This window comes from Pungitius pungitius, chromosome 1, assembly GCF_949316345.1.
Source record: "Pungitius pungitius chromosome 1, fPunPun2.1, whole genome shotgun sequence".
Classification (NCBI taxonomy): domain Eukaryota; kingdom Metazoa; phylum Chordata; class Actinopteri; order Perciformes; family Gasterosteidae; genus Pungitius; species Pungitius pungitius.
This window is the reverse complement of record NC_084900.1, coordinates 16,167,860-16,183,618: the sequence shown is the minus strand read 5'-3', so window position 1 is coordinate 16,183,618 and position 15,759 is coordinate 16,167,860. Positions and strand designations below refer to the sequence as shown.

Below are 15,759 nucleotides of genomic sequence, written 5' to 3'. Positions count from 1 at the left end.
TCCTGTGTGTATTGTTAAGCACTTTGATTGATATAGCACCTTTCAAAACAAAATTACAAAGTTATTATTTTTCGCATCACTCATGACGTTATGTATGTCAGGGTCGAGTGCTGGTGCAGGCTGCAGGGAGGACCCAAACGCAGAGTTTTCCAAACGAACTCGAGACGTGCTCCAACAATGAGTGACATTAGACAATGACGCAACAAGGGACAACAGGCACACGGGGCTTAAATACACAAGGGAAGTGCGGGTGATTGGACACAGCTGGAAACAATCAGGCAATCACAGGACAAGGCAGGAAGTGAAGTTACCCAGGGACACAAGAGACATGAAGAGGACCCAAACCGTGACAATGTATGAATGTTTTTCAACATTAAAACACTGAAAAAAAATTCAACCGGGAAACTAAGGAAGAGCAATCGATTCTAGATCAGGAGAGAGCACCCAATGCACCTTCGGCTTCGGATTTTAGCCATGTCCAATAATAACGGGCCTTTAACTCTTCTTTATGCCGTCAGTGTGGTTTGTGTCTGTAAGATTCCGTAATAGACAGCTGACATTTGTTCATTAACAGACTGTATTGGACATGAACTAAGCGGAAGTTAAACGAGAGCGTACAGCCGCTGACAATATGCCTCTTCTTCTAGTTTTGAATTCATTTAATGATGCTGAGATCCTTCGACAAGCTGTTAAGAGTGATTGGTGGAGTTTTGAAACCAGGAACGCGCTTGAGGAGGCACATGAGCCGCTGTATCGTAGTGGGGGGGGCAGCGGCTTTAACGGAGCGTGCAGACGCATAAACCAGACAGGAGATGCAGGAATAACTGCAGTAGCGCAGAGTGAGGAAAGTGGTTGGTGGAAGGATCCTTTTTCTGAGCGGCACAAGCCAATCTCAGTTGGGTATTAAGCGGCATTCAAAGTCCACTTAACGTTAAATGAGGATCTTCATGACCATGGGTAAACTTTATTGAGGATCTGGCACAACACAGCAACTTGCAAGTAGCGCAGAGTTGTCACTTGAGTCGTCACACATTTGCAAACATATTGTTGAAAATGTTCAAAAATGCATCCCATATCCATTGCAGCGATTAGGATTGTATAAGTGAGCACTACGTCACGTATGAAGAAATACATAAAAGAGCATTTATTAAAAGTTCGCCACAGCCTGGATTCAAACTGTGTTGAGCAAAATAACATTGTGCCACAAAGCGGCTGCGCTACACACTCGGCCAACCGAGCTTATATGATTTTAGCTGATTTGTATAGTTGTAATGAAGTTGTATATCGTCACTGGCAAGCAAACGTTTTGCTTCAGGGTGAACATTATATGTTCTTTTCTGTATTTCTTCATACGTTGCCACACTGATGGCATAAAGAGTTAAAGCCCCATTATTATTGGACATGGCTACAATCCGAAGCTGAAGGTGCATTGGGTGCTCGCTCCTTTAGCTTGACACACGCTCCTGATCTTGAATCTAGAATCGATTGCTCTACCTTAGTGTCCCGGATGTCGGTGTTTTTGCAGCTGAATATTTTAACAGTGATTTTTTTTGCGGTGTTTTAATGTTAAAAAACATTCAGGTACATAATTTCAATGCATAAATATTCAGTGCTAGAAATTCAATCACCTTTTTACTTCAACCCCCGATGGCACAGATTTACTTCCATATTCCTATATCAAAAGTTGCATTAACTAACCGAGTGTAAGGTAATGATTAGATGAGTGCGTTTGTCAACGTTTCTTGCTGTATGTGTATGAAGCCAAACAACCTGCCAGCAGCACATTCACAAACATATGGCTGAAAATCCACAAAACGCATCACAAATCCATTGCAGCGTTCACGATTGCATAAGTGAGCACTACATCACAACCACGTATGAAAACATGTATTCAAGAAAATATATTTAAAAAAAGATTGGAAGGATTGGGATTCGAACCCTGTGGTCAAAACATCCTAAAGCCAACAAGCCAACTGCTCTAAGCAGTGAGCTATGGAGATTTACAGGTATGTGTACGGTACAGGTGTGTTAACGGCCGTTATCTGCCGGACCGAATAGCAACTCTGATTTTGGTGCCTTATTTAGATGCCAGGAACAGTCTTTATAGACATCATCATTATTCAATCCAGCGGCTAGTTGTTTTACAAATGCCATTAACATAAGAGATGTGAAACGCCAGTTGTATTTGATCAAACCCTTTGAAGGTGCATGGTGCTGCCATAATGAGTACACCTGGTGGATTTAGGTAACTTAGTTAACTTTCTTGCTCAAGGAAAGAATGACCTGTTATCCACTTTGTCATGTCAGTGATTTATATAAGGTGCTGTAACTTTATGGCTCCAGAATTAGAGGGTTACCTGTTTGATTATAGCCAATCCACTTCTCCAGACACCACTACAATACTGGGACCAGCCCAAACCATGAAAAACATCCCAAAACCATTATCCCACTTTCAAAATATGTCAATATAATTTTGCCTGCAGTATATGGTGTAGCAAGCTAATCTTCAGTATTTTTTATAGTTACATTTTAGGGGACCCCCCAAGAGTCCTAAGTCATTTCGAACCCTGCTCAAAACGATCATTTGCGGGATTTTCGGGGGGTTTGCGGGGGGTTTCTGGCGATCGGCACCAAGCTAAAATGTCAGTTAAGGGTCGCGCAAGAGCTAACCTGTTACTTTGAGTGCTCAGTGATATGGAACGCTCGGGTCAATGTGAACATCAACTGTACATTATCGCTGAACAATGCACCCCCTGTGACTCACTCTTAATCAGAGCGCTGGATTTCACCTACTCGAGTTATAATAAACAAATGCAGGTTGAGGAAGCAGCAGCTGGACCATTGGGGCTTCAGGTGAAGTCTTACTCCTGACATTTAGTTAAGAATCACATTTATTATTTTAATCAATGTATTTAGTGCGAACAATGTAGCAGAATTTTGATCACAAATGATCGCTACAAATGTTGATCTGTGAAAAGGATCTGCTGATGATGTGATTATACGGTACACCTGTAGACCCGGAGGAGTCAACAAGACATCTGTCCATTAACTGCAGTCCTCAGTGATACATGATGGTCAAGAGGATGTCATCTTTCTTTCTTCTTGGTCAGATAAATACCAAACGTATCAATACTAAGCTTTGTTTCTGCTATTGATCTTGCTAGAATCAATACAAAAGACGATAATCAGGCTCATTTATCATATTAGGAATCAGAAGCAGCGTTGAAGCGTTAAGCATGTTCCGTCACTTCCTGTAGCTAGCGTGTCTAAAGTCATCAAAACTTCACAGCTCCAGCTAAACTAACTTGATTGGGATATTTCTCAGTACAAGCGGCAAACTATCTGTTATCCATCCGAGGTGTTGAACACGCACACTCCATAGTCTAGCATGTTACGAGACGGGTGGGGGGGTACTTTTTCATCCGGTTTTGCTTCAGAGAGGGGGGTGCCGCATTGAGAGCTGGCTCCGCCATTCTTTCAAATCAACACTCCACCAAAGAGACCCTCCCTCCTCTGACTATGATTAGTTTGTTTCAGGTTCACGGCCAATCAGCAGTGAGTATTACCCAATCGGGGGCAGAGTAGGACGAGTCTTCACAGAATACTGGTGGGATTATTTGCATGGGATGCTAAATTGAAGACAACTGGGAAAACACGGGATAGACCCTGTCCCGTATTGATTCAACACGGGACGTGCCAGAGCAGCCACATTGAGCATTCTTAAACTGCTGGTTGATACACGTAAATACAGTGAGATTGTAATTCACGTCGGTAACGACTCCCGGCCACTAAAGTTAACTAACTAAAAGAGAGGTAATTGAAGCCCTAGCACCGCAGAAAATATGCATATAATTACATTGCCGCCCACACCTATTAAGCACGTAGAGTAAAATGAAATTCAGAAAATTAGATCTGCTAGCTAGCCCTAGGTCTTTTACAGGTGAACTTAATGTGCCTAAATGTAATGCTAGCCTATGTAGGTTACACACACACACACACAACATATTACCTTCCCAATTTAAATAGGCCTAGAAATGTTTAATAAATTACATGACAAGTAGGTTATATAATTCTAAAACAGAACTGCAAATTCACATTGTTGTTATTGTACAAATTAGAGTCTAACCTCCTGAGGAGAACCTTTTTAAGGAATTGAATTTGTAAAATAAATGAATTACATTTTTCTTTGCATTTGTGTGTGTGTGATATGATGATACCCCACCCCCGCCCCCGGTCCTTTTGAATATCTCCCTAAATCTGAGGTCTCAAGGTTGGCAAGTATGCTAAAGATGGAACACCAGTGTCTTGACTTTTCCCAAACATTTTCCCCGGCTAAATCATTCCCAAGTATGAAAGTGACATCTGAGACAGGAAGCATAGCACGAACTCCAACTAACACGTCACCTGACACGAGTTTAGAATCAAGATGAATGCGGTGTAGAGGAACTTCCATGAACCCCATCTCAAGTCCTCTGACCAGTACCTGTGTTCCTGTATCCGTACGTTTTTTCCGTTAACTCGAGTATGATTCATCTTCGATGTAGAAATTAAACCTACAGGTTTAACACCTCTTTCTTTTTGAGAGTAATACAATCTGAGATTTTATGTCCTGGCTTCTTACAGTAAAAACAGACCATCACCCCTTTCATTATCGGGAGCATTTGACACAGTACTTGGTTGTGAAACCATCCTTTTAGGTTTACTAGTATTGCTCCACTTTGATCTGCTGGAGTTATCGAAATGATTAACAGCAAGTTGATGTGTAAGAACAAATTCATCTGCCATCAGAGCAGCCTCTGACATTTTGCTCACTTTATACTCTTTGAGATACATCGCAACAGCATTTGGAACACAGTTTTTGAATTCCTCTAAATGAATCAAGTCTCGAAGCTGGTCCTTGGTGGTCACTTTTGCTGAGGTACACCAGCGGTCAAACAAATTCTCCTTCTCTCTAGCCAACTCAAGATATGAACAGTTTTCAGCCCTATAGTGACTTCTAAATTTCTGGCGGTATGCTTCAGGTGCCAGTTCATAAGCATGCAAGATAGCAGACTTAACAATTTTATAAACATACCTGCAGAATAAACCTCCTGAGCTGAGAACACACTAACTAGCACAAATTTCCTAATACATGAACCTGGGGAAAAAATATAATTATAATTTTCTGGGTGTTTAAATAGTGGGGGTCAAATTGTAAATTTGAAGGTAACAGGAGGGTTAAGTAGTTTATTTTTTTAAATAGCAAATGGACGTGCAGACTGTAACGCTGTGGGTGCAAGGGGCTCCGGAAGAAGGCAGCGAGAGTGCAGGTTCAATATGTTTTATTGTGTCTTGAGGTTTTTCCCCGTGCTTCCAGCTCGTGAGGCGTCCTGCTCGCTCGTCTCTCTCCTTGCTCGCCACCTCCCTGGAGCTTATATGGGGACACAATTGATCATTATTTCCCCCCAGCTGAGGCTGATTGCCTCCACCTGGCGCCGTTCCCGGAACCACTCCCCCTCTCTTCTCCCCTGCAGCCGAGCCAAAACCACGCCCGCCACCACATACCCCCACCGCCCGACTTAGGCCGGGGAGCCGTCCGGCCTAGCCCACTCCCCCCCCCCCTCCCTCGAGAGGGCGGGAGAGGAAGTCCGCCACGACCATCTGCGCTCCCGGCCTATGGACCACCTTGAAGTTAAAAGGCTGTAGAGCCAGATACCACCGAGTGATCCGGGCGTTAGTATCCTTCATGCGGTGGAGCCATTGGAGCGGGGCGTGGTCCGAACAGAGGGTGAACGAGCGTCCCAGGAAGTAGTAGCGCAGGGAGCCCACCGCCCACCGGATGGCCAGGCACTCCTTCTCCACCGTGCTGTACCTGGCCTCTCTTTCCGACAGTTTCCGGCTGATGTAAACCACAGGGCGGTCGACCCCCTCCACCTCCTGGGACAAAACGGCCCCCAGCCCCCCCTGGAACGTGTCCGGGGCCCCAAACAAGCCAAAGGGAAGCATGGTAAATTGGTACAAACCATACGGAGTGGAGAAAGCAGTTTTCTCTTTGGGCGACAGGGGAATCTGCCAGGAGCCCTTAGTTAAATCCAGGGTCGTAAAAAAACGTGCACTGCCCAGCCGGTCCAGGAGTTTGTCGACCCGGGGCATTGGGTAGGCATCAAATCGTGACACGTCGTTCACCCTGCGATAGTCCACACAGAACCGTACAGCCCCATCCTTCTTAGCCACCAGAACGATGGGGCTACACCAGGCACTGTTGGACTCTTCTATTACCCCCATCTCCAACATAGCCGCTAATTCCTTCCGAACCACTTTTCTTTTATGTTCGGGCATCCTGTAGGGTCGTGACCTTACCGTCACCCCTGGGGGTGTCTCGATGTGGTGAACTTTCAGGTTGGTCCGGCCTGGCAGGGGGGAGAACACGTCAGCAAACCGCTTCTGCAACTGGGCAATGTCTGTCCTCTGGTCCTCAGAGAGACGGTCCTCCCACGGGAGCGGGGTGGGATTGGCCGCTTTTGGCACCTCCGGCCCAAGGTCCTCTCGTTCTGATACTGAGGAAACCAGAGAAACAGACTCCGCCTCCCTCCAGGCTTTGAGGAGGTTCAGGTGGTATATTTGTGTATCACCGCCCCTGTCAGACCGCACCACCTCATAATCAACATCCCCCACCCGGCGTGTGACCTCGAAGGGCCCTTGCCACTTAGCCAGGAGTTTAGAGCTGGAAGAAGGAAGTAATACAAGTACCTTTTCTCCCGGTGTGAATTGTCTCAGCCTCGCTCCTCTGTTGTACAGCCGTTGTTGCCGTTCCTGGGCCCGGAGCAAATTCTCACGTGACGTCCTACCCAGTGTGTGGAGCTTTGCTCTCAAGTCCAGGACGTACTGGATCTCATTCTTGCCGGGGCTCGGGCCTTCCTCCCAGTTTTCCTTAATGAGGTCCAGCACCCCCCTCGGTGTCCTGCCAAACAAAAGTTCAAAGGGAGAAAATCCCGTGGAGGCCTGGGGGACCTCCCGGACTGCAAACAACAAAGGATCGAGCCATTTGTCCCAATTACGTTCATCGTCTCTAATAAATTTACGGATCATGGACTTCAGTGTCTTATTCATATGTTCCACCAGCCCGTCTGTCTGCGGGTGGTACACACTAGTACGAATGGACTTAATGCCCAGTAACCCGTGTTGTGGGTGCTGGTCGGGTGGAGGGCGGCTCGCCCCCCCGGTCCCTCTGCCCGCCGGGGTGCACCGCCAGGTGGTCCTCCGCCAGGGTGGTGGCCGCTTCCAGCGTTGGCGGGCGGTGATACTGGACCCACGCTGCCGTCCGGGCTGGAAGCCCCTCCACAAACTGTTCTAGTATCACCTTATCCATCACGGCCTGCCCCCCTCCGGCACTGTTCGGCAGCAGCCATCTGGCCGCGGCGTCTTTAAGCCGCTGCCCGTAGGCAAACGGGCGGTCTTCCGGCCCCAACCTGTCCGCCCGAAACCGCCGTCGGTGGTCCTCGGGCAGCAGCCCCAGTCTGTCCACTACGGCCTTACACACGGCCGCATAATCCCGTCGGGCCGCCGGTGGCAGTCCCATGGCCGCCGTCTGTGCCTCTCCTGTCAGGAGAGGTAGGAGCCTGATCGGCCATTCCTCCGCCGCCCAGCCACATGCTTCCGCCATCGCCTCGAAGGCCTCCAGGAACGCCTGGGCATCGTCGTCCGCCGTCATGCGGTGGAGCGTCAGGCCGGCTAGTGGAGTGGGCCTGGGTGCTGGGTGCCTGGCCGCCAGTTGCTCCAGTGCTTGAGCCTGTCTCCCCAGCTGGGCCTGGAGTGCTCCCAGGAATTTCCGATTCGCCTCAGCCTGGTCGCGCTGGATGGCCGCCAGCTCGCTAATCATCTGGCCCAGCGCCATAATTGGCTGGGCCGGTATTTCTCGCTGGCGCTCGTTGTCTGCCATCGCCCGTCACCCGCCGAGTTGGGCGCCACTGTAACACTGTGGGTGCAAGGGGCTCCGGAAGAAGGCAGCGAGAGTGCAGGTTCAATATGTTTTATTGTGTCTTTTGAGGTTTTTCCCCGTGCTTCCAGCTCGTGAGGCGTCCTGCTCGCTCGTCTCTCTCCTTGCTCGCCGCCTCCCTGGAGCTTATATGGGGACACAATTGATCATTATTTCCCCCCAGCTGAGGCTCATTGCCTCCACCTGGCGCCGTTCCCGGAACCACTCCCCCTCTCTTCTCCCCTGCAGCCGAGCCGAAACCACGCCCGCCACCACACAGACATTAAGAATTATTATGTGATTTCTAGCAAAACTGTGATGTTGAACTTGAAATCTCTTGAAGGGAGGCGTTTACTATTTTTTTCATGGCGTAAAAAGGTGTATTTTACTATGGAAGCCCATTTCCGCCACAAAAAAAAATAAAAAATGGGTTAGAAAGTCGAAATTATGACTTAAAAAGTCGAAATTATGACTTAAGAAAGTCGAAATTATGACTTAAGAAAGTCGAAATTATGACTTAAAAAGTCGAAATTATGACTTAAGAAAGTCGAAATTATGACTTAAAAAGTCGAAATTATGACTTAAAAAGTCGAAATTATGACTTAAGAAAGTCGAAATTATGAGATAAAAAGTCGAAATTATGACTTAAGATATGCGCATGCGCAGCTTCCGTGACGCGGCCCCAACGTCGCTGGTGTATACGCTATCCAACTCTCAATGAGGTAACTATTACGGGTGACTTTTTAAAAATATAAGATGTTATACATGACCATACGTTATCTTAAGCAGTTCACTGTTAACGCGAAGCACGTTACAAGATAGAAGTTAATGTAGTTTTGGCTACAATATATTTTCACCGTTGATGAACCATGTTCCCCTGAGGTAACGTAACGTTAAATGTTTGTAAACGGAAATGAAAACTCAGTAATCAGCAATGTGTTCGGTGGTTTCTCAAAGGAGGATAACATCAACGTAGCGCTTTAAACAATATTTGGTACGTGTTGAAATATCCCATGAACGTCATTACAACGCAATGCGTTGACCCGGTGTTACGTGCCTACTGGTTTTTGAACCTACTGGTTTGGCTACGCGTGCGTGTTTGTTTTGCCCCGACAGCGGCAGATGTTGTCGGCCTTTTGCTGCCCCAGCAAAACAAACACGCACGCGTAGCCAAACCAGTAGGTTCAAAAACCAGTAGGCACGTAACACCGGCACGCGAAAGCTATTGTTAGCATGACCAAGACACTCGTCATTGTACGGTTTTTCCGGTCCTTTTTTTGTCTATGGCCCGGGAAACGTCAGTGATGTTGATTCATACACGGAAATTAATACTGTTAGTAATCAGCGATGTGTTTTCTGTATTTCTCAAAGGGGAATGACGTGATTATGCTGGTAACTGAACATTTCTATTAAAGCACAAAGGTGTGGTATTTAGACGTTTGATTTAAGATCACATTTGAGGTAAACTTTTATTCAACAGAGGTGTTTGAACCTTCACAAGATGGAGGACCTAAGTGACTACTTAAGGTCACGGCATGTACATGAGGAAGACATACAGCGAATGGAACACGAGAAGGTAGCTGATCTAGGGAATGCTTACATTTTGATTAAACATTAAAAAAAAACTCAAGTTAAGAACAGCTTTATAAACATCTGGTATCGCAAATGCAGGTTATTCATCGTTACAATTTATTTCACAGAGCATAGAATTAATAAAGTATTCCTTCGTTGTAGATTGATTCCAGTGTCATACACCTCATGACAGATGACCAGCTGAGAGAGTACCTGCCATCCTATGGTGATCGTCTGGCTGTGTTTGGCTTCTGCAGACGGAGAGAAAAAGAACCGAGCAGTCGCAAGTCAAAGATCTTTGAGCGACTGAGAGGAAAGCTCTCACAAAACAAAGCTGATCATGTATTTCAGAGAAAGCATCAAACCACTGCAAAGAATGCTCAAAAAACTCAGAGAAAAATTGAGTTAGGATGGATGAATTTCCGCGATGGGGGATTTTTACAGATGCGTGCCAAAAAGGGAGGGGGAACCAGAAAAGAGAGTGTCCCAAAGAACAGTAAAAAACAGAACTTGATTGAAAAGGCTACCCTGTTGTTTTTTCCAGATGGAGTAAATGCAGAGGGGAGCTGTTCAGATTTTGACATAGATTTAACTGACTTTCAGCAGCATTCATTGGATGATAGTATCACTGTCGGGGAACTCTACGAAAAGACAAAGTTACCTCTCCTGCGTTTCTATTTAACAACGAAGAAAAAAGACATCCATCTTGAGGAAGAGAACGGTGATGTCACTGAGCAAAAAGGGGAAGAGACGAATGACAGATCTGATCTCTACCGTCCTTCTCCAAATACTCCTGGAACAGACAATGTGGAGATAAATGTTTCTGATGTAATTTATGTTGGAAGCAGCACAGAATTTGCAAATGCAAGTGATGAAAGTATGTCCCTTCTTTGCACCACAGTCAACCATACCGATGCACCTACCTTGCCAGAGCATAGCACATTACATCATGCGGATGCTTTAGAGGATAGTGGCATAGTAACTTTCCACACAGAAACCATGTCTGGGATGGAGTACTCCACTCTTGATGACACCTTGGCTCTCTCTCAGGACATATCGTTTGCATCAGCTTTGCTTCCTCCCATGGATGTTTTGCAGGACCAAGCCAGTCAGGGAGAAAGAGTGAAGAAAGTTATTGTTCTTCATCGTGGACAGATTCTCAGAGAACTTATTCTGGTGTTTTCTGAGGAAAGTATCATGGAAGATAACATTTGCTTTCAAGTTATTCTTCCTGATGGAAAGCTTGAAAAGGCTTTTGATGATGGTGGTGTTTTGAGGGATGTACTGTCAGAATTTTGGACTGACTTTTATGAGCAGTGCACCATGGGAAATGGCTTCAAAGTGCCATACCTACGCCATGATTTTGGTACACAAGAATGGGAAAGTGTTGGACGAATAATCGCATTTGGCTGGCAAAGAGAGAAGTACCTCCCTGTGAAACTCGCACCTGTTCTTCTGGAGCAAGCTGTTTTCGGCTTTGTGGAGAGCGATCTTGTGGAATGCTTTTTCAAGTACGTGTCAGAGTCTGAGCAGGCAATCTTTGAATCTTGTCGTTCTGATTTTGAAAATGTCGACTTTGAAGAATTGTTGGAAATCCTGGATATGCACAACTGCCGGAGGGTTCCAACAGCACAGAGCATGGAGCAAATCTTGAAGGAGCTTGCTCACCAAAAACTGGTTCAAGAGCCTGCTTTTGTGATTGAACAGTGGAGCCACATGCTTGTACCTGTTAAATCAGAGCTGAAAGGGATTGCAGCAGTCTATGAAGAGCTACACCCAACATCACGAAAGATCACCAGATCAATCACTTACCCCATCACCCAGAATGCCCAGGAAAAACAAGTAGTCAAGTATGTAAGCGCATACCTGAGAGAGTCAGACACCCAGCATCTCTCCTGTTTCCTCAGATTTTGCACTGGGTCCGACTTGTTCACAGGAAAGAAAATCACGGTCAGCTTCACACAACTCCAGGGATTTCAGAGAAGACCTGTTGCCCACACATGTGGCTGTTACTTGGAGTTGCCAGTCAGCTATGACAACTACCCGGATTTTCGACATGAAATGAACAACGTTTTAGAAAGCAAAGTGTGGGTAATGGACATTGTCTGAGCTACACAGATGGTAGCCAACAGGAAGTGGACTGCCATCAGAGGTTTAAGTTAAGGATTTCTAGGTTTACAGATTGTTGGCTTATAAAGGACACAAATCATCTACTGAGTGTCAGTTTTAACATGTTGCCCATATTTTTCAGCTTGTTCAGCCAATTTCTAATCTTTTCTTTGTTTAACATTGTTTTCAGTTTACGAACATGTTCCTTTAGGTGGTATGTTTTAATACACCGGGCTTAGAGGAAATCTCCTTTAAGGAAAGTTCAAACTGTTATGGTTGTTAAATAAATCACATGTGAAAATGTGTAGGGTAAATTGATCGAAGTGAAAAAACGACAAACGTTTCTGTCAGAGTTCTATTTGATACATTCACAATTTGTGATTAAACTTGAAAAAATGAATAATTAAGTGTTGTAAATCTTTTTACAAATAGTGTAAGGACAACAGAGTTTGTGTGTAGATATATTATCTACAATTATATTAACATCCATAACATGAACCATTATTTTCACAGTTGCAATCATAAGTTTGCAATTTTAGTCCTGGAATGAAACGGAATCTAAATAAACAATTTTTGAAATTTGACACTGGCAAAAAAAGTTTAAGGATTTAGTTCATTCTTTATCAGATGCCTGAGTTCAATATACAGGTTCACTGTTTCAAACACATCATTGTTTAATTTCAGGTTATACTCTGACATTAGGTCCACACAGATATGAAACACGTCTTCATCGCAGGGGAAGTCCTTGAATACACAATCTTCAAGGCAGACTTGAACATTCTCTAGGTCCACATGGTGCAAACAATCTCTGCCTCCGAACAGTTGAGGGACTGCATGCAGTATGGAGGGACGTCCATGAGGTGATCGGGAGTTGTGGACTCGACGGACTCTGTGGCTGTTCCAAGTCAATATTACCTCATTAAGTTCCTCCTAAGGACACACATAATTTTAAGTCACAAAAAGGTACAGCATTTTAAAAACCTATTCCTGGTTGATGCATTGGCGTAAGGGGCCTTTGTACACACTAGTAGTTATGAAGAATACACACACTATCCCACGTTCAATCATCAATAATAATATAATAATGATGATGGTGGTATTTATTAGTGTGATCTTTCTCGTGGTTATATGGTGGGATGGCGCAATACAATATTAACACCTGCAAAATTTAAAATGCTAAAAATGTGTTGCAATTTTTTTTTACAGCAATCAAAATGTGAGTGAACCTAAAAATGAGAAGGGTCTTTTACATCATTATTCAATGCCATTTAATTACACAATCTACAAAGAACATAGGAAATTACTGTCTTTTACATGGCTCCTTAACACATTATTTGACAACCCTCAGTGTGTGTGTGTGTGTGTGTGTGTGTGTGTGGGTGGGTGGGTGGGTCATTTACCTGTATTGTTTGAAGAAAGCAAAACTGGATCAAGGACTTATCCAAAAAGTCGTCTGAGAAGTAGCCATCTTCTCTCAATTTGTCAAACAGGTCCATCCAAAACTGGACACACTCACTGCGCAGGGTCAGCCACCAACGCTCAATCCGCTGGTTTCCTGTGCTTGGACCAAAGGTTACACAGTCCGTCTCAGCTTGGTCCCCGGACAAATGCAAAAGCCGCTGCATTTCAGCCATATGTCCATTTTCAGTTCCTAAATCCAGTCTTAGTCTGGCAGGGCATCCATCAGCATTGATCACAGCATCCATGAAGTAGCCGGCAATGATCTTTGGGTCATTGTTTGTTTTGTAGGCTTCAAGCCAAATCATCTTTCTTGAAAAACCGTCAATGCATCCACTGATAGCAATTCCAAATGGCTTAAGTTTGTCATAGCCATCAATGTGCCAGACATAGTTTGGACCACAGCTGTGGTAAACACGCCTTCGCAGTCTGTTTCTTGACCTCAGATCAACACCTTCACCATCCAATAACTGAAGCAATATTCGAACGGTTTCTCTGTCAGTTATAATGCCATGTAACCAACACTTTTGGTGCATCCATCTGTAACCATGACATTGACCAGAAGTTTCCAGTTGTTGTTCAATGAAGGTTGCCACCTCAGCCACATCGGTTTTATTCTTCCTACGCCAGAGCTGCTTTTTGTTTAAAATTCTTTCAAGGGTGCGTTTGCTTAGCACAATCCCATGTGAAGAAGAAAGCAATTGAAGGATTTCATCTGTTGTAAAGCCACGTTTAAAATAGTCTTCAATATACTGAAACTCCATTTCTCTGCCGGTAATCAGCTATGTTGATGTTGCTGTAACGTCATTCCCCTTTGAGAAATACAGAAAACACATCGCTGATTACTAACAGTATTAATTTCCGTGTATGAATCAACATCACTGACGTTTCCCGGGCCATAGACAAAAAAAGGACCGGAAAAACCGTACAATGACGAGTGTCTTGGTCATGCTAACAATAGCTTTCGCGTGCCGGTGTTACGTGCCTACTGGTTTTTGAACCTACTGGTTTGGCTACGCGTGCGTGTTTGTTTTGCTGGGGCAGCAAAAGGCCGACAACATCTGCCGCTGTCGGGGCAAAACAAACACGCACGCGTAGCCAAACCAGTAGGTTCAAAAACCAGTAGGCACGTAACACCGGGTCAACGCATTGCGTTGTAATGACGTTCATGGGATATTTCAACACGTACCAAATATTGTTTAAAGCGCTACGTTGATGTTATCCTCCTTTGAGAAACCACCGAACACATTGCTGATTACTGAGTTTTCATTTCCGTTTACAAACATTTAACGTTACGTTACCTCAGGGGAACATGGTTCATCAACGGTGAAAATATATTGTAGCCAAAACTACATTAACTTCTATCTTGTAACGTGCTTCGCGTTAACAGTGAACTGCTTAAGATAACGTATGGTCATGTATAACATCTTATATTTTTAAAAAGTCACCCGTAATAGTTACCTCATTGAGAGTTGGATAGCGTATACACCAGCGACGTTGGGGCCGCGTCACGGAAGCTGCGCATGCGCATATCTTAAGTCATAATTTTGACTTTTTATCTCATAATTTCGACTTTTTATCTCATAATTTCGACTTTCTTAAGTCATAATTTCGACTTTCTTAAGTCATAATTTCGACTTTTTATCTCATAATTTCGACTTTCTTAAGTCATAATTTCGACTTTTTAAGTCATAATTTCGACTTTCTAACCCATTTTTTATTTTTTTTTGTGGCGGAAATGGGCTTCCATAATTTTACACAGCGGGGACACGGGAAAAATCTATGAAATAAATGTTTCTCTGTAAAACTGTTAAGGAAAATTCCTTTAAATTTATGGTTCCCGCACTTCATTCAAATTAGGTTATTTTACCTTAATTTTACGGTTTTTGTTTGGCAGGCGCTGCTTCATTCGACCTTTACTTTACATGATTTGAATGCAATTTAAGAAAAAAGTAAAATACCGTAAAATGTATTTTCCGTAGAAATAGTATCTTTTTTTACAGTGTACCTTACCCAAAGCCCCGCTCTCACACCATGCACATCACTCATACTAACCCTGTGTAAATCAGACACAACTGCGACACGGCGCCCGGACACCGCAGCCACCTCCACCCAAAATGTTGTAAAAATGTTGCAAAAATCATGTACTCGTAATCGTCTTATTAAAATGATTATAAAGAGGTGCCAGCAGTGAGACGCTAAGTGATTCAGAAACTGAGACCTGCATCCAGACAAGACTTTTTTGATCGGTGACGCCACCTTTCCATGTCTGGAGAGCTCTTTCTCTGCTGAGGAACTCGTTGGTAATGAACAGATTACGGCCCTTTCTCAATACCTAAGACGGCGAGAACTTGCGTTCCCGCGAGAATAGACTCGGGAGTCCTGACTCGCAGGTTCGGGAGAACAGAGAACGGTCATTTCCGCAATTGGAACAGCAGCTGACTTGATGACGTCACCACGTCAGATGGTCTTGCTAATACGTTTTAATTTAGTTTTTGACTTAAATATTTTACTATTAAAAAGCTTTTGTCTCATTTTCATTTAAAATTAGAAATGGTATATATAATATTGAGCACTATATATATATATATATATATATAATCAGTCATAAAATAATTAGCTTTATCATTTTAGGAGGAGGAGGTTGGATACAGTAACAAAAAATA

The 15,759-nt window shown here is 44.2% G+C and overlaps 1 protein-coding gene across 1 annotated transcript; it reads right to left on the bottom strand.

Annotated features, from left to right (window-relative positions):
• Positions 1–12,235: 12,235 nt before the first annotated feature.
• On the bottom strand, positions 12,236–14,600 carry LOC119227270 (uncharacterized). The gene is made up of 3 exons (XM_062566370.1): positions 14,555–14,600; positions 13,036–13,905; positions 12,236–12,565 (listed from the first exon to the last, which is right to left on the bottom strand). The coding sequence occupies exons 2-3, from the start codon at positions 13,855–13,857 to the stop codon at positions 12,236–12,238; spliced, it is 1,152 nt and encodes a 383-aa protein (XP_062422354.1). The 5' UTR covers positions 13,858–13,905; positions 14,555–14,600.
• Positions 14,601–15,759: the final 1,159 nt, after the last annotated feature.

Bases quoted from the DNA above. Each gene is read 5' to 3' on its own strand.
- LOC119227270 (XM_062566370.1), bottom strand. From the start codon at position 13,857: ATGGAGTTTCAGTATATTGAAGACTATTTTAAACGTGGCTTTACAACA. The intron at 12,566-13,035 runs GTAAATGACCCA...GTGTGTCCTTAG, and splicing joins GCTTTCTTCAAACAATACAG to GAGGAACTTAATGAGGTAAT.